Here is a 26,324-nt window from a genome sequence, read left to right as displayed (position 1 = left end):
GAAGGTCTCCCAGTCTAATTAGCATATTACCCTTTTATTAGTATAGATGATAGGTCAGAATATTTTACTTAAATTTCACAAATCCATTTCCTTTTCACCATGCTTTTTTCTATAGACACAATACTTGAAGCATATACTTAAAGAAGGAAAGAAAATGTTTGGGTAAAACAGATCTTTTAAAGGAAAAGAAACCTGTGGGGAATGGGGGTGGAGGGAGCTTTAGCTATAACAATACAGATTATATTGTTAATGTCAGAAGTCATTCAGGGTATTGAAGAACTCACAAACATAAAACTAATGGCTCTAAAAGTTCAGGAAACCATCAAATGGTGGGAAGGGAAATCACACAATAACAAAAGTTGGGGTTATCTGTTATTTTGACACAGATGTTTTTAAAGGGTGGCAGGAGGAAACCATGATTAAGGTTAATAAAGTATCTAATCAAGATATTCACTTTGAAGTCATGTAACATGTACTCCGAGTAAGAAATACATTCACAGAATCAAAACTGCAAAGGGCTTTGAGATCATCTAAAATAATCTCCATGAATTACAGGAAGAAACTGTTGTCAGAATGGGCACCACCTCTCTGGGTTCCTGAATCCCAGTCCTACATGCATTCTCTCTGCTTTTAGACAATAGTTCTCACCAATATCATTATCTTCATCTTCCTTTTCCTGTTGGGCTCGAAAAAGGGTATTCTTTTCCTATAGTAATGACAAGGAGATCCCAAACAAAACAATGACACATCTACTTGGAACCAAAACAAATGTCAAGGTAACTCATTGTGCGTCAGATGAAAAGTGGAATGATAAGAAAGCACACAAAACAAGACCAAAAAAAAAAAAAGAGTTTATATGAATTCTCTGGGATGAATTTTTGAATTTTCAATCAGAAATTATCTTAGTGATTTCTGATTTGCACCAAAAGGGCAAATATGAAGGAAGCACTGAATAAATCAGCAAATATTTGATGTTTCTTAGCAAAAATTATTTTTAAATTTAGCAGAAAAAATAACATAATCCCTCCAAACATGACTATCATTATTCAGTATAGCCCACTAACATGTTGCCCGTCCATGTACAGAAGGTGCAGGGGTATGAGTGTATGTGCATCAATGTCAAAGGTAATAAATGATAATTCTTTTTCCCTGAGTTCCTACTACATGCCAGGTATCATGTGAGGAACTTTTCAAACATCACCTCTAGTCTTGCAGCAGTGTAAGGTAGAAATTACTTCAACCATTTGTACAGGTGAACAAATGGAGAGGGATGTGTTAGGCAACTTGTCAGCACCAGGATTAAAACTTCTGATTCTAGAGCCAGAAACCCTGTCACTAGGAGACAGACCATTATCCTGACAACATTCCCGATACATACAGAATGCAGATGTTATGTGAAAAATCTAGAACACAAAATCAAACACATCCATGCTCCATTTGGGTTTTACTTTCTACAAAAATGTTGACATTTCATTCTTTGCCAGTAGTGTGGTGAATCCTTAATAGCATGAGCAGTAGGCCTTACTTAAACAGAAAGTCAAAATCTGCTCACAAAGAAACCTTGCCTTCAAGTTTTAAAAATTTATTTAACATCATGATCACTACTGACCCTTTAACTAATTGATTCCATCTGACAAATACAGTCACACCGTCTCCTATTGACCTCTGCTGGACAGACTGCTGGTACTGTGTTCCCTTCCCCGTGGGCACATGCGACATTTCCCAGATTCCTCTGATCAGTCATAGTGTTTTATTTTGCTATCACTCTTCCTCTCTTTCCCGCCATCATTCTAAACTGGAAAATTACCCATCTTGAGTCAACCCCCTGAACCTATCCCCAGGCTATACTCACAAGGGTCATGTCAGTTCCCATTGTAATGCTACCACCAGCCCCTTTACTAAATGAGCATTTGTCTTAACACTGACCTAACCGTCACAACATTCACCATAAAGCCCAAGCCACTAGGGTCCCCCAGGCATCCCTCCCATCAATGGAAATATCCACATTAGCTCTCGTTACCTAGTTCTGCAGACTCAACCCAATTACACAGAAACCACCTGATTCTTATTTTGTCTGTGAAACCCAAACCTATTGGAAGGATCTGGCTAACTCCCTAATCTTACTTCATTAGTCTTTTCATCATGCGCTCCCCCGCAATTTTCTCCCATTCTAACCATCACCCATCCCTCTGGTTCAGCTCACTCTCACTGTAGAAGCTGGAATGATGTCCAGGACCTCACAGGTTCCCTTGTAGATGATCTCAGGTCCTTGGGAGGGGACTTAGAATAAAACAGCTACAGAGTGGGCCTAAGTCCCATCCACACCCCCAGTACTTTTTTGGGAAAGGTTAGTCATCTTTTAGATACCATCCCTAAGAATCTGCCACCTGGACAAAGAGCCGTGACTCCACAACAGAGTCATGTCAGAGTCGCCGCTGAAGCAGTTCAGCTTATCCCTGGACAACATCACCGCTGGCCTCGAGCCTGTGACTTGCCAATTGTGAGAAACCGGGTGCACTGTCCTCCACAGTCGCATCACCTAACCATGGTGGGAAGCGATGGCTGCTTCGTCCCAGTGATCTAACTAACGGCAAGGCTTGAGAAGTGAACGGAGAAATCACTTGCATTACTGCCATTGTCCTAACACCACCATAGAAAGATGACAGGTTCTGGGACTTCTTCTGGTGGATCCCTGAAGGCCTGTGAAGCTGGGCACATAGATGGATTCAGCCTCCAATCTCTGTCTTTCTGTTTATTTTCACAGGTATCTCACCAAATGCCTCTGGGATGCACAGTACAGCAAGTGGCAAATGTCACCAAGTCCCAACTGATGGTTTAGCTGGTCATTGATGAAATGGTGGTGACTGAATAATGAGTGAACTTGATGAAGTTGTTTAGAGAGAAAAGGAATGCTGCTTCTCTCCTTGACAAGAGGAGGGACAGACTTTTTTCTCCTTGACTGATCTTTAACAGGCTCCCCTGAGCCCTCTTCTCGTCTAGGCCTCATCCTTTGTTCCCTGTCTTCAGCCTGTCCAGTCAGTTGTAGCAAGAATCCTCCCCTTCTTCATATCTGATCACCTGGCCTCCCCCGCAAGAATCCCCCCACCCTGATGTCGCCTCTGGGTAATTTTCCATCGACTGACCCCTCACCTGCTCTTTGGCTATAAATTCCCACTTGTCCTTGATGTGTTCCAAAATGAGCTCAGTTCTCTAGTGAAATCTCTTCCCCATATTGCAATTTTTTAGGAATAAAATCTGTTTTCATCTTTTTTAGCTGGTGCCTGGCTCCGGCTCTCTTTTCACAGGACACGTGGTCATAAGTATTAATAAAATCTGTTTTCATCTTTTTTAGCTGGTGCCTGGCTCCAGCTCTCTTTTCACAGGACACGTGGTCATAAGGAATATTAATAAACTTCGAAGACTGAGACAATGCATGTGTTCATCACTTCATTTGACAGCCATTACTGATTATCCACCCGAAGGCAGTCACAGTGCTGCATGGTGAGGCTAAGTGGTGGGGAGAAGTAGAAAAAGTGTCGCCTCATGAACTGGGTCATCTGGTGATGAGGAGAGACCTTAACACATGATCGCACAGATAACAATATTACTATTACGGTAAATATTCTGAAGAAAGGGTACATGTAACTGGGATAGTCAGGGAAGATTTCCCCGAAAAACTAGGACACTTAAGCTGAAATCTGACTATTTGAGATTATTTGGTGTGTGTACTAGTGTAGGGTTGAGGGCACAAACCTCTTATTGAAAGGGAAAGTGACATATTAAAGGAACTGTAAAAATGCCAGTGTAGACTAGTCACAGAAAATAAAGAGAAAATAGGGACACAGGTATTGAATAAGCCTGAAAAGATATATAGGGAATGGAACATGTAGGACTTTCTAAACCATCTTAGAATTTGCAATTTAATGGAGAACAACTGGACACTATTGTACGTATGTGCTGAGCACAATACCTGTATCAGGGTAAATGCCCAATAAATGAAAACATTAAAAATATTTGAATCATCTTAAAGTGTCAATGTATGCTATTTGCCCTATGCATAAAATAAAATCCATTTATCAGTCATTTTTGGCCCTAGGTGGCCAGTGGAGGGAAAAAAAAAATCACTGGAAATCCCTGTCACATTTTTGTAATTTAAATATCAGGGAGCATTCTACTGTTGCAACATTACCTGGGAAATGTAAAATCTAGATAATGTACATTTAGTTGGTAGTTTCCATGAACTGTTACTTAAAAAGTCAATCAGCCAAATTTGAAATGAAAATGGTATTTACGTCAGAATGGTTCTCAGCCATCAAATGTGAAGAATTATTACTTGACATGGGACCCTCCCAATTTGGCTATTTACTTTTAATTTTAAAAGATATCTTAATAGTTCATGTTTCACAGTTGTTGTTTTTTCATTCTTCTCTAAGGGGTGTACCAACGGTATGAAAAATGTCCCCCCAAAAACCCAAATTTATTTCTCTTTAATGAAAATAGAAATTTATTTGCAATTTAGAAAGCATTAGTAGAGAGCTTTAGGAAGAGAATCCGTCTGCTCCCTCTGGGTATTTACTTACATCCACAAGAGAGGAAATACAATGTCCACTGTATTATCCAAATTCATAGAGTTAAAAGCTCTCTATGGTCCTAATCGCCAAACAATAGAATAGAACTAATAGTTGGAATATTAGCTACATAGCACAATGACAAAAGCAGTGGTTCTCAACCTTCCTAATGCCGCGACCCTTTAATACAGTTCCTCATGTTGTGGTGACCCCCAACCATAAAATTATTTTCGTTGCTACTTCATAACTGTAATTTTGCTACTGTTATGAATTGTAATGTAAATATCTGGTATGCAGGATGTATTTTCATTGTTGGCGACCCACAGGTTGAGAACCGCTGGATTAGAGCAATGATAATAAAGCAGCTACTAATTTATTGAGCACTTACTTTAAATGCTGTGGTTGCAGCATTTCACTTAATCTGAGCGACAGACAGGAGACTAACACCCACCTCTTCAAAGATGAGGAAGCTGAAGTTTACAAATGTGAGAGAACTTGCCCAGTGGTAAACAGCTAGGAAATTGCAGATCCTGCAGGCTAATGGAGAGAGCCATGATTTTAACCCTGATATCATATGTACCGCATAGGGTGAAAATAAAGTTACTGTCATACTGTCATTAAGAGATATACCTCAGGTGACCTGCATAGCAGGAATTAAATCACACTTTCTCATGTATTTTTAACATTTCCTCAATTCCAATTCTCAAGTGGAATGGATATTTTATATCTATAATGCAGACAATATACTTTTTTAATTTTAACGTAGCTTTGATATATATTTAATAAGTATTACCAGTTTATCTCTTGAAGAAGGCAAAGAAAGCAATAGTTAAGATTACGTCAAAGTCCACCTTTGCAGGAGCTGATCTTTAACGTTTAAAATATGAGAAAAAGAATTTCAAAAGAATAATTTCTATTTCATGTTTATGATTATCTAATAATCTCTTATTCATCACATGGCATCCAAATAGACAATCAAATGTTAGATATCATATGTACCGCATAGGGTGAAAATAAAGTTACTGTCATACTGTCATTAAGAGATATACCTCAGGTGACCTGCATAGCAGGAATTAAATCACACTTTCTCATGTATTTTTAACATTTCCTCAATTCCAATTCTCAAGTGGAATGGATATTTTATATCTATAATGCAGACAATATACTTTTTTAATTTTAACGTAGCTTTGATATATATTTAATAAGTATTACCAGTTTATCTCTTGAAGAAGGCAAAGAAAGCAGTAAAGATTATGTGAAAGTCCACCTTTGAAGGAGCTGATCTTTAATGTTTAAAACATGAGAAAAAGAATTTCAAAAGAATAATTTCTGTTTCATGTTTATGATTACTTAATAATCTCCTACTCATCACATGGCATCCAAATAGACAATCAAATGTTGCCACTTAAAAATTAAGTGAAAAATATGTGAAATTAGAATGTTAAAGAAGATGCTGAATATCTACAAGTTTCTGTGAACTAAAATGAGTTCTCAAAATTGGAGCCTGATTTTTAAAGGCAATGCCTTTATAAAGAAAGAATCAGATTATGCTAACAAAGACCAAAGCAAACATGCATATTTGAGAAAACGGAAAGTAAGGTACAAAAGGTCCTGTGTTTGAAATGGAAACAAATGTCTTTGCAGGTCTTTTCAAAAATATTCTCCTTCCTAAGCAATAAAGGATGTCAGCCTGATGGCAGTGTGAAGTACAACTGGATGTATCACATGCATGCCACCAGATGGCATCTTAAATCAGACAGCACATCCAGAGATCAGGAGTTAATAACTGCATTTCCAAAATGGAATCAAACCGTGAATTCCAAGTAGATTTTTAATATTAAAATCTCTGGCACTAATCATAATATACAAAGAACCCAACAGTTACTTTGTTTTAAATATAACAACAAAAGAGAAAAGAAACTATAAAGAAAGGCACTATAAATAACGTGGTGATTTTGATATTGATTTTTAAATATCATTTAAAATGGAGCTATAAGAACGTGAATTCAAGTGTAGCTCAATATTAGCTTCAGTATAAAAAAAACTGTACAGATTTTTATATAGCTGATAAGATTCTCTGTAGAGAAAAGACTTTTATAAAAAATGAAGGCTGTAGCTTTTTGAGGGGTTACTACATATAATTAGATTTTAAGGCTTCTGATGATAAAGGTTCCATAATATTCAATGGTTTCTTTACTCTCTTGACTTGTGTATGGTAGCACAGCAAACTCATAGGAGTTGGTATCAATAGTAAATTGAGTTATCTAGACTGTTGCATTTTTTTAAAATTTTGTAATAAAATTATATATATTAAAAATAAAAAATATATAAAAAATGGAACTATAAGAGAAAAAGAAAGTTCGGTCAATAAGTTTAAGTTTTCTTCATTTTTATGTACAATTTTCCTTCCCATTGAACCTAACTCTTTCACAGGCCTTTATTTATTATAAACATGATGAAGGACAGTTCAGAGCAGATATAACATTAAGAAAAAAACATTAAGAAGAAAAGCTTCCAGAAAGAATAAAGCAGGTCAAGTTTCCTTTCATCTACATATACTAGAGGCCTGGTGCACGAATTTCGTGCACTGGGAGTGGGGTTCCTCAGCCCGGCCTGCACCCTCTCACAGTCTGGGAGCCCTTGGGGATGTCCGCTCCTATAGGGAGCGGGCCTAAGCCGTCAGTCAGACATCCTTAGCACTGCTGCGGAGGTGGGAGAGGCTCCTGCCACCGCCGCTGCACTCACCAGCCGTGAACCCGGCTTCTTGCTGAGTGGCACTCCCCCTGTGGGAGCGCACTTACCACCAGGGGGCAGCTGCTGCATTGAGCATCTGCCCCCTGGTGGTCAGTGTGCGTCATAGCGACCAGTCGTTCTGGTTGTTCCACCGTAAAGGTCACTGGGCTTTTATTATATAGACTAGAGGCTTGATGCACAAAATTCATGCATGGGGTTCAGCCCTTGTAGCCCCAGCTGCCTCTGCCAGCCCTTGCAGCCTCGGCCGGCCCTCGCAGCCCCTCACAGCCTTGACCAGCCCTCGCAGCCCTGGCCTCATCTGGATAGTTATCTGGATGGTCGTCCGGAATGTCGTCTGGACGGTCATTCTGCTGTTCAGTCTAATTAGCATATTAACTCTTTATTATATAGGATGACTCTCATGAAGTTTCAATTCAAAAGCCTTGGTGTCCAAACCTTAAATATATTAAGGAATAGAATGAAACAACGCTATGTGTAAAACTCGCTGATAAGTGGACCACAATGTGTAATATGATCAGAAGTTAATCACAAAACACATTATACACCAAGCTAGAGTCAAACAGTAACCATATGAAAGCCCAGCTGCAGTGGCTCAGTTGATTGGAGCATTGTCCCTTGCACTGAAAGGAGATTTGTAACCATTTTGAAATTTATTCATGGATCATGATTTCTATACATATACAATGTCTTACATATATCACTTAGAGTTTAATCTTAGGAAAATTGGACTCTTATGAGCATTGTTTTTCTTTTCCCCCCCTCAATAGATGGACCTAAGTCCATTCCATGGACTCTCGGGTCGCTTCATGAGGCCATGGTCACTGGATAATACTGGTGGGGAACTGGACAAAATCGAAAAGAGGGAGAGAATCTATTTGACACCAAGACAAAATCAGAGCCAGGACTGAATGCTGAATGGCCTTCTCTGAGGACATTGTATATGTATATAAATCATTTTAACAATAGCAAGAATGTGTGCTTAAAGTCATTTAATTAATATTTAAAAGAATATATTTTATATGCCAAGATAGTCATTTTAAATAGTGATAAAGCAGCTGCCTGAAAATTGAGTATAATTTTTCCCCTTACTGAGCCACCAATTAAATGACAGATTCTATGAGAAACTGTTCTGATAAGTTCATGGATTTTATTTATCCAGTATCTCAAATGTCCAAAATATTCCACTTAAGACAGAAATCAACAAATAGCTATATTTATGAGAAAAGAACAAAATAAAAAGATAACTGCTATTTAAATGATTACACATCCACAAACGTATATAAATACATATTCTGTTTTAGAGGTTCCTAGATATTTCGATTACAATACTATCATAATTTACTATGAGCAAATCAACAGTGCATTTACATTAAAATTATGTTGAAATACAGGAACACCCATAAATCCATGTCCTCAGATGTTAACATTTAATAGGAAAATAGCATGAAACAAATATATATATGTGTGTGTATATATATGTGTGTGTGTGTATATATACATATACATATATACATATATACATATATACGTATATACGTATAGCCCAATATTGTTAATTGCCACATTGTATGAAATTTAATGAATTAACTTCTCCCCCTAAGTAGAATGGGCATGGACATGGCTGAACTGCCTGGGCTTTACACCCAGTCCGGGCACTTTCTGGCCGGGTAGCCTTAGATCAGATAATTTCCCTGAGCTTCAGTTTCCTCATTTGTAAAATGGAGCTGATAACAGTACTTCCTTCATAGGGGTGTGTGAAAACTAAGTCAAAAAGTACAGAGTTTACAATAGTGATTAGCAAAAAAACAAGAACTGAACAAATGTTAGCCTTATAGCAAAAACAACTCATTCATTTGTCCCTCAAAAAGCTATAAAAACAAACAACAACTATCATCTACTGTCTCATAGTTTCATATATAAAAAGAAAGCAATCTCACTAAAATGAAAAAAGTTATTTCACTCTGGACCAGGGAAAACTTTGCCGTAGACCAGTACCAGTATTTGGAAATGTCCATTAAAGACCATAAACATTACTGGCTCACAGGAGAATAAAATCGATGGAGTCTGAAATTATTAGGGATACTTCAATGAGAAAGTAAAATATGAGATGAGATAAGATTGGAAACATGGACTTCATGTGGGCAGATAAAGAAAAATGCATCCACATTTTTCCTTTGAGGTACCTAAGAAACATGTCTTTCCTTATCTGGAAGCATGTCAGTATTGTTTGAAATATTACTTCTGTTAATACCACAGTAGTATTGATTACAATATGTTTAAATTTTCTCCAAAATCACTAGAATATTATGACTGCAATGGTTAACTTTCAGACTTTAAGAATAACAGTTTTGCCCTGGCAGCTGTGGCTCAGTTGATTGCAGTGCTGTCCCAAGCAACAAAGGGTCTTCGGTTGGATTCCCAGTCAGGGTAGTTGCAGGTTGCAGGTTCAATTCCCGCTCTGGGTGCCTACGGAAGGCAACCAGTCAATGTTTCTCTTTCTCTCTCCCTTCCTCTCTCTCTAGAATCAATGAAAAACATATCCTCGGCTAAGGATTTAAAAAAAATAATAATCATTTGGGGAATTTTTATCTTCCTATGAAAACAACTATAGGCATTACTTTACCAATGGTGCTTAGACACTTCACTACAGTATTTGTGAAAAGTACTGTTTCATGGAAACTGAAGAGAACAGGGTACACTGTGTCTTAAAGCAAAGTATCTGTTCCTGCAATTATAATGTAATTGTTATGACTGTCAAGTGTTTCCTCTGGGCGGTGTTATATGTTTATTGATGTTAGATCATTACTGACTTGTACATTCACACAAGTGCTGAATTACTATGGCTCAGCTACTCTTAATATAATACTGTATTCATTACCACACAATTCACTGAAAGATGCCTTTGATCCAAATCTTCCTTTTTTTCTTTTATAAATTGCCCCAGCTGTAGCTTTCTATATTCAACTCTCAGAGTACTTGTAAAACAATATACTATGAAGGTTTTCCACTGGGAAAACTGTATGGATATATAAACTCTATGGCCCAATATGCTAATTAAGCACTATTGTTTTGTCTTGCCTCCCTGTATTATAACAATTCATTTTTATTTAAAATACTAGAGGCCCGATGCACGAAAATCGTGCAAGAGTAGGCCTTCTTTTTCCCGGCTGCCAGCAGGCACCTGGGATCCGGGCTTCCCTCGCAGCCCTGGCTTTGTCCAGAAGGACGGTCTAATTAGCATATTACCCTTTTATTATTATAGATAATAAATTATAATCAGTCAAAATAATTTCTTCCTTCTATTTCTTGAGAACTATTATAGCATTCTTAGTATGTTTTCTTCAGTAATAAGCCAGAACAAATTCTAGTCAAATGAACTTAAAACGCCTGATAGTTTAAGCCTTAATGCAGAGGTAGAACAGTGTGGGTAATATGGTGTAACAGCTAAGCATGAATTACACAGATGGGTGTGTGTTCCAAGCAAGGCTGTCAGCTTATTAGCAGTGAACCTCAGACCCGGTACTTTCTTCCAGTGGTTCCCACAGTGTGGTCCCAGATCAAGGGCATCACCACCTGGGAAACTGTTAGCTATTCACATTCTCAGGTTCAACTCCAAACCTACTAAGTCAATAACTCTGGAGGTGGGACTCGGCATCCTGTGGTTCATGAAGCCCTCCAGGTGATTCTGATCCGTGTTCAAGTTTGAGAAACACTGACAAACTCTGAGACAACCTTTCCTCATTTGTAAGATGGGTTTCCTAAGATCAACCTTGCAAAACCAGAGTAAACAGTTTAGGGAAAAGGACTTTGGCTCTCACACAAGTACTTTTTATCGTTATAATAATAATAATATTAATAATAATAATAATTGATTATTATTACACCAGGGTTAGTTTAGGGTCATATCTGTAACTACTTTTAGGTCTCAGTCTTTTCATCTATAATGTAAGATGTTGGACTGGATCTTTTCTCCAGGATAATTCTTGACATTCAGATTCTCTACTGTGTATTTTGTCCTAATAATAATTGTAATTATTATTAATAATCAAGGGCCCAAATTAAGGGAAATAAGAACATCAAAATGATGAGCTGCTTCCACAGGCTGGGACTAAAGTGTGCTGACAGCCAGCAGTGGGCTGGTTACCAAAATAGGCCGCTGGCTACAGGGCAGGCCCTGAAGATTTGGCCACTGAATTCACAAGTGGGCAAAATGCCTCAGAAGTAATATTTTATCCCCATATAAACGAAGGCCGTGTTGCTTTGATAGTGACAAACGATAGTATGAGGAGAATAAACAGTGACCTTTTAGGTCTCAAAAGACACTGGATTCTTATCCGCACTTAGCTCTCCCCAGAGTACAGGCATGGGGAATTCTCCTAATTGACGTCAGCTGCTGTAAGGGAAGGAATGCCGTGACCTTAAACTTGGCCACTGGTCCACTCTCACATCCAGGAACAAAGCCAGAGGGTTCTCCTGGCAACTGCCTGACATGCTAAATGGCAGGCGCAGCCACTGAGGGAATCCTTTGCTGCCTGAGGGACAAATCCCCCACTGCAGGAAACAGACAAACCGGAGAGATTAGCAGTTTGCCCAGCTGAATCTGGCCTATCCCCTCAGCTCAGAGAGCAGAAAACTTCTAAATCACTGTATTCAGAATCCTCAGCTGCTGGACTGCCTTGGCCTTATAAATGAGGAAAATGTTCTCTGCTAAGTCAAAGGGAAAACAGGAAAATATGATAACTTCAAGTTACATTTTCAAGTGTAGTAAATTAGACAGCTGCAGAAACCATCTTACCGTATTCCAGAAGTCTTAATAATATTGATTAATCGGACGTTTTAACTGTCATTTTTAAAAGGCCCTGCAATCAAAATCGGATCCATGCCTCCTACCAGGCCAAAGTCATCATCTTGGTCCCCTGAACAAGCATGAGAGGTTCCTAATCAACCCCTCTCCCTCTCACTGCACACCCCACTCCACTCTTCTCATCTTACCTAGCAGGCTATTCTAGCCACACTATGTGACTATGTGGCTCCTCTGCTCAAAGACCCCCCCCCCCCACCCTTGACTCCCCAGTGCTTGTAGAACAGAGTCCTGGTGTTTATGTCCTACCTCTGGGAGACTAATACCTGGCCCTGGCCGCCCAAACTCAGTCCCACTCCTAGCCCACCCCACACACCCCTCTGAGATCCTGAGAAGCCACAGTAAACCTCCAAGAGCACCCCTTTCCACTTTACAAAAAAATACCAGTGCCTTTAATATGCTGTTGTCTCTGCCCAGAATATCCTTCCCTAGTTTTTTCACAGTAAAACTTTACTGGTCACACACCACCCCATTCAAATAGCATGTAGTGTCAGGCCTGTGTTGGCTTCCCTGCCTTCCTTTTCTGAGTTCCCACGCTAGTTTGTAGGTACCTCCATCACAGTTCTTAACAAACTATACAGCAATTCTCTCTTTATGTATCTGACCCCCAACTAGACGACCGTTCCAGTCAATGCCTATGTCTCATGTGTTTTATCACTCCCAGTCCCTACCCTTCCCAAATGAGTGCTCAATCCAGATTCAGGCTAGGTACAATCCCAGCTATTTGACAGTTTAACTCCAAGATGAACTATAATAATCAATGGGCACTGACTGCCATAGACACCTGAACCATTTGGAAGGTAGGCAATCCCTTTGGCTTTAACTTAACTATATACAGCTGGATACCTCTTAATTAGCTTGAATAAATTCAGGCCACATCCTGTAATTTAATCAATAGTTTGACGTACATATCCTTGGGCAAATAGCTGTTTGAGTTTTCTTATTACATTCTAAGCCCTTGGAGAGCAGAAACCAGGTCTTGTTCAACTATGTATTACCCACAGCACCTGCACCAGATAAATGTTCAATAAAAGGTTGTTAAATTGAATTCCCAGAATGAGTGGTGTCTTAGTTTGGGCTGCTGTTAACCCAAAACTGCAGACTGTGTAGCTTAAACTACAAACATTTCTACAGCTATGAGGCCAGACAGTCCAAGATCAAGATGCTGGCCCACTCAGTGTTAGGTGAGGGCCCTGTTCCTGGTTTGCAAATGGTCATCTTCCTGTTGTGTCCTCACTTGGAGAAGACAGAGAGGCTCTCATCTCTTCCCTTTCATATAAGGGCACTAATCACATCATGGGGTTCCACCTTCATGACCTCGTCTAACCCTACCTGCTTCCCAAAGGCCCCATCACCAAATAACATCACCTTGAAGCCTGTGGCTTCAACACAGGAGTATTGGAGGACAAAACACTCAGTCCATAGCAAGTTGCCCTATTGATATTCCACCACATCTTTTAATGTTCCATTTGTATATTTGCAAGGAAACAAAGATATTCAATTCAATTTTTAGAAAAGAGTCAAACAGGGAAAAGACATTCCTCACAACATGCCTCCAACACAGAAACACAAACTTCGGACATTCTAATCAGGCAACTTAGTTTAGAGAAGAGAGCACAACGTGCCTTATCCTCCCTTGTTTTGACTGGGGACCCATAGCTGATCCCCATCTCTATTCCTAAAGGGGAGGTTACTGCTAATCTAATCCCCTGCTCCAGGAGGTCGAGATACACAGAGCTTTCTCTCCTTCTCCAAAGCAACACTTGTAAGGAGCCAGGTTGAGACGGGCAGCTCCTGGTCCTTCTGTTTTCTCCAAACTGAAGCATACTGAATTTTAAGAGAAAAATTCCTAAATGAACACAAACCTTTCACTTGATGGGAAGGGTGAGGAAGGAAGATGAGGGCAGCTTTGTACATTTAAACATTAAAAAAATGCTAAAGGAATGAAATAATGCCCAGATTTCAAATAAGAAGAACACTCATTCTAGTTTTGTTTTTGTGGGGTTTTTTTTCTTAAAATGGAGGAGAAACATACTCATAACTTCTCTCTAAACATTTGAGAGTAAAACATTTTTATTAATAAAAAATGTAGGAGGGAAGGAGTAGACGGAGAGGTGGGAGGGGTGTATAATTATAAAATATTTGCTATTTGTTTCATTTGAGAGTTTATGTATCTACTACCCTTAAAGTTGAATTCCACACCAGAAGTGACTCGCCAGTTTCTACCAGTTTTAGGAATCTGACATATGCGGGTGAGAGACAATTTTAATCCCGCTTGCAAAGTTCCTTAAGGTCAGACTTCAGGCATTTCCTTCCTACTTTGAAAGTTCTTGCTTCTTTCCTCTTAATCTTTTTTTGAAGGTTCTCATTGGTAACTTTATTATTTCCCCTCTTCTCTCCTCATCTCTCCTTCCTTCTATTTCATTATCTTCCTTTTCTAAATTGTTTCTTAAGTTCTCCATCTTCCTAAGTGTAGAATTCTGAACTACATCAAAAATACTCTACCCTGAAGATTTTTAAATGTCAACTATGCCTTTTATTGCATAGCCTAGCGTCAATAATTAAATGTAACATTACTGATTCACTTATCCAAACAACAAATATTCTAAGTTTAAAAAGAAATATACACTGCTGGTTCAGCTGTAAAGATAAAATAAAACCTCAGAACACATTCCTACATCATAAAATTGTATCAATAAATTAAAAAGTATCTTGAAACACAGAGAGATTGTAATTTTCTCTGACCAATGCACCCTGCTTCTACTGCACAATCCTCCATGTTTCAGCTTTTACTCAGAAATTCATGGTTGGTATATGAAGCTATGAATTTAATTTCCTGAATTCTATGCAAAAGATTTTCCCCCCTTTTTATCCAAATGTTAAAATATATTCTCTTTTTCTCCACTCCCTCTGCCACTTTTATTCCACATCCTGGTACTCCCAGAAAAGAGGGAAAGAGACCCCTTCCATAGACTCCTCAGGAGGCTCCCGGGGATCCTGCCTTCATTGTGAAAGGCAAGCACTCCTCTGGAGAAAGGTGTTTCCTGCCTGGGTCCCATTTGATTAGTGCTACAGATCCTGTGATGTCTCCACAGCTAGTTTTGTCACTATCTAAAAAAAAACTGTGTTTTTCCTCCCTCCAGGGAAAGTAACACATAATTGAGTCCTGATTTCCAAAGTCTCTCAAAATTTGCCAAGCTCTCCCCTGGGATCTCACTAGAAAGAACCAGGTGTGATCTTTACTGAATAGGAGGGCAATTAGTCTACGGACTTCAGAAAGGCTCTGGGATAAAGCATCATAACTCTGACTGTTCCAGAATCCTCCCTATATGTTCCTTCATGACAAAGCCTCACCCAACAGAAGAGCCGACGGCATCCCAGAAAATACACTTCCCTAAATATCTATTTTACATGTGTCTTTTTAGCTATAATGATCACCTCCATTAACACCCAATGGACTCATTAGTGAATTTAACATGAATTCTTTATTAAAAATCACACATTATCATGTGAAGTGGAGGAAAAAAACCTCATAATAAAATATCAAGCCATTCACTCTTACCCAAAACAAATAAGCTTAGTGATAAAGTTGTCATGTAAAGCTTATATATTACCCTTAATTTATAAGGGGAATGTATAGTCAGTTTTTAAAGTAATTTTTTTGCTGGCAGATTCCAAACTAATATTTAGTTACTAAAAAAATTTGTATGTTAGTACCTAAAAAAGTATAGCATGTTCACATTTGTTTTGTCTTCATATTTTAACAGTGTCATTGAGTTGGAGATAACAGTGCATAACTCCATTTTAACACATGGCAAGGGGTTCATAATGATAGCGGCTGGTCCAACACGAAGTTAACACAACCGGAGTTGATTTCTCCTGCTGCCTATCTCCAAACACATTTATTATTTTCCTGAATTATAAACAAGAAAAATAGCATTTGCCAACAACAACAAAAGTAAACATTGTCCATTTCTTTGGAACAGAAATCATTAGGGACATTTTGACAAAGGAAAGTCAGTCTGATATTCAATAGAGTTTATCTTTCTCTTAACTGTCACATTCGATTGTATAACTGGAGGCCAATAATACAAGTGATGATGATCTGGAAGAAAGAAGCGATCAGCAGTGGAAATGAAATATGTTTAAATGTCCCCTTTATTTTGAAAGGACAATTTTTTGTCTCTAAATAAGTGTCCCTTTCCCAGAATGATGACAATTAAGAAAAAGAACTGTTTCATAGTTTCTCTAAAAATGAAAACTTGCAAGTTTACTAACTCAACAAAGGGTAGATCAAAAGCTCTAATATTTGATCCTCTATATCCATACAAAAATTTTATGACAAGATTTAATTATTGTGGTCTAAGAGAAGTTACATTCAGGCAAAATATGTTTCTGCCCTTTAGAGGTAACAGAACAAAAACACTCACAAATGAAAGACCCATTTTCTAGGCACACAATGCTATAGAGAGGAGAGGCATCGGCCTTCTGTCTCAACTTCTGGGGTTCTCTAACTCTAATGTGCATCAGTCGCCCAGAGGACTTGATAGAACACATGGCTGGGCCTCACCCAGGAGAATCTGACTCAGTGGTTCTGAGGTGGGGCCTGAGAGTTTACATTTTAACAAGTTTCCAGGTGGTGGTGGTGGTGGTGATGATGATGATGATGATGTGAGTCTCGGGATGACACTTTGAGAGCCACTGCTTTAACTCAGTCTCTTACTCAACCACTGTGGAAGCCTCAATACGATATGTCTAATCATTCTAGATGAGTATCTTGTGTGCTGTGTGTCAGTTAGCTTTACTGACAAATAATACCATTTCTTAATTAAAGTATTACTTTGGAATATCTTCATCACCTCTAAGTTGCACACCATTTTTTTAAAGCATCACAAAATTATAGATATTTAATACATTAAAGTATTTTTATATATGCATCATATCTTTAGTTCTTAGGTAACTATGCTATTTGAAGACTTGATGTTAAAAACAACAAAGTATGGATGCAGTGGGCAGTCTCCACCCTCAGGTCTTACCTGTGACTGGTGCATCGATATCCAGCAAATTTTTTTCCTGTCGAAGAATGGAAGCCCCCTCTGTTATTATTCTCAATGCAACACTCTCTTCCAGCCGGCCCTCCTTCATGAGATGTGCCTTTAAGATATCCACACGAGGTTTCCCATCGTTATCAAACACTTCCTTTGCTGTAAGCCGGTGACTTGGAGGAAATGGGACAGCTGAAAGAGAAGAAGTCAGAATCCTACATTAGCCAAAACTCAACAACAAAAGATTCAGGAATAACCACCAGATATCTATCCTAATCACTAACCACCTATTAGAGTATTTTAAAAGTTCCCACATTAAAATGATCAAGGGCTCTCAAGAATTAAAGACTTCCTCTGATTCCAGATGTAATATGATTGCTTGAAAGGAAGTTGGCAGTTATTTCTTGCATCTTGAAGATGCTGATTGACTTAATAAGAAAACAGGATATGTGCTTCTATTAGGCAAAAATCAATTCAGCAAAAGAAAATCTTTCCTATAGATCCAACCATAACCAACTTGAGCAAAGACATGTCTCCACTAGAAAGCAGGCTCCTCCACTGAGACTGGAGAAATGGGAAAAGCTCTGGAGACTAGATCGCCCCTTCACCTGGAGTCACATCGCTGAGTAAATGTATAGACTCACTGCTTCAGGGGAGAACAGGAATCTGAGAGCAAAAAGGCAAAAATGAACAGCACCAGCATTTGTGTGTGTATGTACTGAAGGAACATCATGAACAGTAAGAGGACAGTATGATGTCAGGAAGGAGACACAGGTATTTAGGAATATGGTACAATGACAACCCTCTTACTGTGCAGACCTACACCCAGCCATTCCATCTTCCACACCCCCAGGCCTTCTTAAGGTAAGAAGCTCTTCTACAGCTACTGTCATTCTTCACATCGGTGAATACATCCATTTCTCCACTCATTCAGCTGGAGGATGTTCGGTAAACAACTACAATGAACCACGACAGGACTCCCAGGTCCATGGGCAGAGGTGGTATCATGAATATTATATTTCTGTAAATGGCCAATACGCTCCTTCAGGAAGGGAAATTCATTATTTCTCTATTTCACATGAGGGTTCATTTTTGGACTATTCAAATCTATTAGAAATATCTGAAAGGTGCCTAAACACAGCTTCATCTAATTTTCATCTGCCATATGCATTATGCCATACGCGTAAGAACATCCCCTTATGACGGTTCCTCTCTGCAAAAGTACACCTGATATTAAGGAATAAACCTGGCCCTCAAAGAAGCAAGAATGATGGTAGACCTAGGCCAAGAAATTCTGTGCACTCTAATAGCACAGATTAGTTACGCAAGAGAAGTTAGAACCACTTAAGTGAGAAGAAAAATCAGGAAATGAACCTGTACTAATGGAAGCAAGTTTGATTTTCCTAACAATCCAAGCATATCTACTTAACCTGCTGCCCAAAACAAAGTGGCAGTGGCACACTCCATGGAACAGCGTGTGGCTTTTGTGGTCAGACAGACCTGGGTGCAAGCCCTGGCTCTGCTCCCTCACCAGCTGTATGACCCTGGGCAAGTTAAACATCTTCCTATGGCTTCTGTTACCTCTCCTGTAAAGTGGGGATTATATCTACCTGACAATTGTTATAGTAACTAAAGCAAATAGTAATAGTAGCCAGTATTTATAGAGTGTTTATTTTATGCCAGACAATGTTGGGATAATAAAGTCAGAACAGTAAAGCTGTAAGATGAGTAAGACCTATGTACATGTGTTTATATGTAAACTTATTGAGTCCCCATAACATTACCGTAGGAGAGAAACTTGATGCTCAAAAATAGGAACCACCTTGTCCAAGATAAGCACCTAGAGATGTATACATAGACCCACTGAGTATAATCTCTGACGGTCTGATGCCAGTATTACTGTGTTAACTACTCTGCAGTGTTTCCTAGAAAGTACTTAAAACAGTGCAGAGAAAAAAAATAATGAGCTATTCACATTTTAGAATTGAAATTCTAACAAATACTGAGTAGTGCTTCTTATAAAGACTACTTTACTTTCAAAAATCATTTTAATGACTGATAGTAGAATAGCTTTATAATACAGAACATGATATAAAATAAAAGACAAAATGTCTAATTCCAAAGCATACTGTGAAATTAAAAAAAAAAATTAAGAATAAGACGAAGAGAAGAAAAAAGAGGAAATCTGGTCATTCACCTTGAGGCATTTGGAGATTTTGTTCATCCTGTTTCTTTGTCTACCTCCTTTTTCTTGCCTAATACATATCTACATACCTTTGTTAAGAAAACATGAAACCATTGCAATGGCCACAGTTTTTTAAGTCTTCATGTATGGTCTGAAATTAGAAAATACCTGGCGACTCCTCAAAATTTCCCAGATATAGGATAGGGGTGGAAAGGGGAAAACTTCAGAAGGACACATAGGGTAAAGACAAGAGCTGATTTATTTTTTATTTTTTTAGTGACTTACCAAGATATGAGTTGGACACTGTGGAGGTTTAGGTGACTCTGCAAAACTGTCAGGAAGAATTGTAGGAGAACCAGAGGGAAGGAGGCTGATTTACTGACAGGCATATAAAAGCAGTGGATGTTTGCCAGGCACTCGCTGGCCTTGCTGAACTAAGGAGACCGAAGGATTAAACCTGAAATAGCCCAAGCATTTAAGAAGGTGAGAGGCCAAAGGAGAGCACCCCAGGGAGGCATCACCTTCATGAAGTAGACTTTCTCCAAGTCCCTAGACTCTCTCCAAGGCTAAGATCGCTGCATAACAGATGCTCCACTCTGCACAGCAGATCTCTTACCTCCCATAGTTGCTTATCCTGAGGTAACTGGCTAAGGCAAAACCGCCTGCTCTGAGATACCGGAGCTGGTTCCAAGTAAACAGGAGCACGAAGGGAGAGAAAAGACCAATCAGAAGCTCTGTTCCCAAATGGATGGTAGGGGCACTGATGAGATGGCGCTTTACCAGTGAACCAGATGCAAGGCCTGCAGGGAACCAAGATGGCAGGAAGGATGCCAAAGATCAAATGCAGAGATGCTGTCAGTGGAGAGAAGTTTTCTGGCACAGAAATAAGAGTGGGCTAATATTTGTGTGTTTGTGCACCCTTTGGTTTCATAAAGAAAATACCAGTCTTACAAAGGTCACATTTATTTGCTTTCCCTGTTCACCTGGACTCCTACATGCTGACCGGTGCCAAATATTGAGCAAAAGCTACTTAGACTGAAGAAACCAATGTGCTTAGTAAACACTTCTTTCATTAACTTGTAAAAGTGGCTATGCTTGATACAATAAAATCGGATTCCCCTTCCTTCCTTTGCTCTGAGTATTAGCACCTGCTTTCTTTGCTACATGAGCAGGCCAGGACTCAAAGAATTAAGTTTGTGTGTGCTAGTAAAAATTCAGAAAAACTTGTTGATATTTGGGCTGAAGCTTTCCAAAAACGATTTTCTGATAATTACCTATTAAGTACAGAATATGGTGTTATAATAGACTTCTTAGCAGCATTCTAAAAACAGAAACCCTCTCAGCTTTCTCCACTTCATGATTCCCACTCAGGTGTTCCCCCCTCCCCTCAAATACAACAGCAAAGTAGCTAAAATTCGGGACGTATAAGTCCTTGACTGACTCCTAACACAAACCACCACAGAAGCCTTTAAAAGGCAAACAATATACTTGACTAGGACTGAGTTCCCATGTCAATGATTATGGAAATCTGGCAGAGTCTGATTCCCAATGAACTGGATAAGATACCGCTTCTTTTCTATTTATCGTTGCCACCAGAATTCATCTACCTGATATAGAAACAGGTTACAGGTCTGGGAACCAAAATCATGTACATCCAATATTGGCATCGATATAACAATGACTGAAGTTGTTGGCAATTATTCATTCACCAGGAGAACAGCACATTTCAGGTCAGAAAGCCACATAGCCATGGCCTGAGTATTCCCAGCCCTGGGATATGGCTGACTATGGGGACCATACCTTAAGGGAGAGTCAGGGGTCTCCTCCTACAACCTGGGCTGGGTCAGTTCTAGACAACCACAGTGTGCCTCCGTAGCCATGCTGAGCCACGTTAGCCACTACTGAAGGGATTCCTATTATTTGATAGGAAATATTCAAGAGCCATTGTCAACGGTGATGCCTTCACTGGGAGGAAAAGCAGGAAACCTGCTGCCTGACCTCTCCCCAGAAAGGCTGTCATAAATGCTGACAAGAGAGAATCACATAACTTCAGAGAACATTTAGCTGAGTGATTTTTTGAAATCTTTGTTTTGCTTTCAAATGATGTTTTTTTCTCTCAAATAAAATGACATCTGAAAACTCAAGTATACCCAAAGGGAAAAAGAACCAAAAGCAGCTTGCTTGCCTCCCTTCTCCTTTAGGATGGCTCACAAAATCTTGGGGCTTTTTGTGACAAAATTAGAAAACTCCCAATTTAGACTGACCCCTGACCTCTCTCATATTTAAGAGGAAATTGAAGCCCAGAGAGAGGATAAGTGAACTGTTCAGGGTCAAAAGCTTCGTCAGTGGCAACACCATCACTCATCTTTCAGTCTCCTGGTTTGTATTCCAGCACTTTCCCTTCTAGATCTGCTCTGGCCAATACGGACTTGACTAGACAGGTATGGCTGTTCAACACGTGGAAAATGGCTTGTCCACACTGAGATGCACTTCAAGTCTACAATAGGCACGAAATTTACAACACCTCAGACCAGGAAAAAATGTAAAATATCTCATTAAATATTTAATATTGATTACACACTGAGATAATAAGATTTGGAAGATACTGGGCTAAAGAAAATGTATTACTACAACTAACTCCAGCTATTCCTCTTTACTTTTTTAATAGAGCCACTGGAACTTTTAAATTTGCATAAATGGCTTGTATTAGATTACTGTTGGCCAGTGCATCCTTCTCAACAAGTAAATGAGAATAGAGTGAATGGAAATTGTATTCTATAATCTTTCTTCTTTTCCAGCTTTGGTTCCTGTAAAACTTCCAACAATCTCAAAACTGGCTGCAGAGTGGAATTGCCTTTAAAAACGAATTATGCCCAGGCCCATCTCCTGGAAACCCTGGCTTGACTTGGCTGGGGTGGGGCCAGAGCAGTGGCACGTTTTTAAAGAAATCCAGGTATAATAATGTAAAGTCCAGATTGAGATCCACCGACCTCTACCATACGTAAAGGCATATAAAACACCAGGTAGTTCCAGATGTATCATAGAATTGTATACCTGAAACCTATATAGAAATGTATTAACCAATGTCACCCCAATAAATTCAATAAAAAATAGAAAAAAACACCAGGTGGTTTAACACCCCCAACCCCCCGAAACACGGTCCATGTCAATCAACCACAGCAGATGTAATGTCTTTGCAAGTCCAGACATGTCTATTTCATCCCTCCCTGTAATCTGAACGTGTGCAGGAACCGCTCTTGTCCCATATATCATGTGGCTACTGTCTGCACAAGGGCTGTCTAAGATCTTAGGTCAGCACATGTTAAGAGAACAGCTTAAGGATATCACATGTCAGAGGCAACTTAAAACAAATTCTGGCCTGATGTCCATATTGACACTCCTGCTATTCCCTCCTGGACATTTGTGTATGTCTCAAACTATGATTCTAATCAAACCATGTTGTTTTAATCAATCAATAATCAAGCACCTATTAAGTACTTATTCACTACTAGGCAGTGAGCCTTGTGAGAAGTGAATGGCAGAGGACAAACATAAGCAGACCAGACTCTGAAGAGCTTACTATGTGGAATAATTATTAGTGTGTGCTTGAAATGGCTGGAAATGTGTTAAACTGCAAAACCAAAGAACAAAATTTAAAGAAAATAAGAGATAATGTAAGCACTAAGGAAAAAAAATGTCTTTATCTACCTTAACCAGTTAACTGCCATGCCTCCTAAGCGGAAACCATCCCCATTTCTTCCATATGCGCCGGAATATTTACGAATTTAAGTTACCATAAATTTTCTTTACAAACCCAGAGATGCCACTAACAAGTCTGATTTTAAAACTGGGCGACCAGAGTTGATATGCGAGGTTTGTGGCTATCGACGTGACTGGCATGTGGGGGAGGTCTTGTGTCTATAGATGCTTGTGGAGTACAAAGGGTAAGGTTATGCCTAGGCTCCTAGAAACTCTTAGATGCAGTTGCATGTTTCTTTTGTCTAAAACATAGAATAAATATCTAATTTTTCAGATGGCTCCAAAAGATGAGGTTCTGCCTTTAAGGTAAGTAATAAAAAATAAAACATGCTAGCTATAAGATACAATATTACAGCTAAAATACACATAAGTAGCTCCATTATCAGTCATTTAAATACATGAAATCTGATGCTATTTCTGAATGAAGAGCGAAGGGATCTGCAAAAGGAAACACTAGTGGCTTTTCACTAAATTTTATTTGGATTCAAATATTAAGCAAGCAAGTAGGTTTGACTTATATTTTTAGGGGATTGAAAAAAATTCTATCAGTATGGAGATACATGTTCATCCATTCACATAATGTTTATATGCAAAGATATACAAATTATGTTGTGAAGGAGAGTTTAAAACTTCACCTCAGCTAGCCTCCAAGAAAAACTGTAGAAACTTATTAGGATCCTACTTATGCTATTCCTATAGACACTCGTCACTTGTTTATTTGAAAGTCTCTGACTTTCATTATAGATATTAATGCCTGTTAAATTAAAATATCCTTGCCTATCTCAAGTGTGGCTGAATATTGATCTTGCAAACAAAAACATCTGGTCCCGCTTAAGCTAAAAAAATTCTTCACATCAGGTGTATAAGTAAAACTCCAATTTATTAATTAACTGGTACGGGTTTGTTTTTTGTTTTTTCCTACTGCTATGATGACCTTGTCCATCCTTTGCAAAGACCTCTTTATCACCCCCCTCTGAATAGTACCATGCAAATCCTGAGCCTTAAAATGTGTTCATTATTAGACACAGTGTATGTACTGATCATTTTCCTAACAAATAATAGCTCATTTGGTTGTCCTGAAATTTACATGCAAATATAGCACAATGGTATTTTATGTAACTTCTCAAAGGTGTTAATAAAAAGGCACTATGGTACTCAAAGCATTTGTTAAAATAGGTGATCTTTTTTGCTTTGGCTTACAGAATTTATATTATACACAGTACTTTTTTAACCTAAATCTAAAATGTGCTACAAGTAATTCTTTAATAAAGATAAGAAACTAATTTAAAAATTACTGTTCTAACTATAAGGGATTAATAAATAATTAGTGAAAAATAGTACCTCAATAGTACAACTAGAGAATTTTTTATTATCTACATTTTAAAATAATTTAAATATGCTTATTGTTCTATAGTTGCTCCTTATTCTTTGCATATACAGCTTTTCTCATTCTCTGGCCACTATGCAATGAGTCTAAAAACTCAAGGACATGGGAAAGGGTGACAGTCCACACCCCCTCCACAGTAGTCTTGGGTAGTTCTATCAAAAACATCCTTTTAAATTTTGATTCTTTGGTTAGTTCATTTAATTACTAGAAAAATTGCAAATGGGTTACATAATAAATTATGTAATAATGATTCAACATGAAAGACTGAGAAAAGTTTTAAGTGTTTCAAAATATTTCAGCATTATTAAGAACCTCATATAAAAGCTGATTTTTTGTTGTTAAAATATAAAAGTTATAGGCACGAGTCCAGTGATTAACATAGGAGCCACTCCAGTTAAATTATTTTATACATGTACATGACAAAAACAAAATTATATGCACTGGCTTTGATATGTGATATATGATTGATATATGATATATATGATATATATGATATATGTGATATATGTGATATATGGTATATGATATATATATATGTGGTATATGGTATATAATATATGGTATATATGATATAGATTAGGCTAAGAATTTTAGTTAAATATTAAATGTTTTAATTTAAGTTAAACTAAATACTTTAAAATTTTTAAATATATAACTGAAAATGTGTTGTTTTATAAGGGTTTACTCTATAGTGGTTTTTAAATTTGAAAATGTATAGTCAGCCTTGACACTGGCTCAGTGGTTAGAGCATTGGCCTGAGCACTGAAGGGTTGCAAGTTTGATCCCCTCAAATATATTAGATCTCTCTACTCAATGAAGTGATTACAGCAATATTTTCAGCAAGAAGTATTTATACTTCTAGAATAGCAATCTTACAGTAATGTATAAAATTCTACTCACTAGGATAAATTTAAACAGAGGGCATTTTATTTGTTTATTTTTTGGCCTTGAACAGTTTTTTGTTTTTTGTTTTTTTTTTCTGGAGCTATGTCACAGGAACAGATTAAAATCAAGAAGCAAACAAGAAATTTTAAGGCAAGTAAAATTTATTTCCCAAGTGACTCAGTCCCTTTGAACATGATAATTATCCCTTAGAAATGAAGAGTATCCAGGGATGCTAAAACTTTATTAACCCAAGACGCACTTTACTATTCAGAAAACCTCAGCTCAATGGCCTAAGATATGAAATATAAGCAAAGACTTTACCTATATTTGAGTTGAACTATTTTATTAGCAATTCTTTAATAAATAAAAACTTTGGTAATCTCTGAATTAGAAATACCAAACCTGCAACATATATGTGCCATCTCAGCCTTCAATCCTAAACTTCTAAGTTGATATGAAAAAATCAATCTATGCCCACACACAACTCTTTCCTTTCAAGTTCATCATTCAGCTCTAGATGCCTATGTATTTCTATGCACACATGGCCGCCCACGGTCCCCTTCACCTATGGTTAAAACACCTACAGGCATCAGAATAACTTTTGTAATAAATGAATACACTTTCTTTTCTTCAAAAGGTTTTGGTGAAATGGCTAATCTATGTCCCAAATGATATGGAATAATGTAAATCCTAAGTGGCAGTTAAAGGATGTTACTGTGTTACCATATTTGCATATAAACACTGATTGTTTTTTAAAGAATAATAAATCTGGCAAACAGCCTAATACCTGTGTGCCACGGTACAACAAAGATCAAAATTATTTCACCTCAGAGTCATTCTCCCAAGAGTCAAGGCGGGAGCTAAATTCCCAGGTTTGTAT

The 26,324-nt window shown here is 38.2% G+C and overlaps 1 protein-coding gene across 2 annotated transcripts in view; it reads right to left on the bottom strand.

Annotated features, from left to right (window-relative positions):
* Positions 1-26,324, bottom strand: part of PPP3CA (protein phosphatase 3, catalytic subunit, alpha isozyme) — a 326,408-nt gene that overhangs the window by 151,167 nt on the left and 148,917 nt on the right. For both annotated transcript variants that reach the window (XM_014542987.1, XM_014542990.1), the window contains exon 2: positions 17,220-17,420. In XM_014542987.1, the coding sequence (XP_014398473.1) occupies positions 17,220-17,420 (201 nt within the window). The remainder of the gene's footprint in view (positions 1-17,219; positions 17,421-26,324) is intronic.

This window comes from Myotis brandtii, unplaced genomic scaffold (assembly GCF_000412655.1).
Source record: "Myotis brandtii unplaced genomic scaffold, ASM41265v1 scaffold1087, whole genome shotgun sequence".
Lineage (NCBI taxonomy): Eukaryota > Metazoa > Chordata > Mammalia > Chiroptera > Vespertilionidae > Myotis > Myotis brandtii.
Note: the sequence above shows the minus strand (reverse complement) of the source record. Positions and strands in the feature narration are given on the sequence as shown.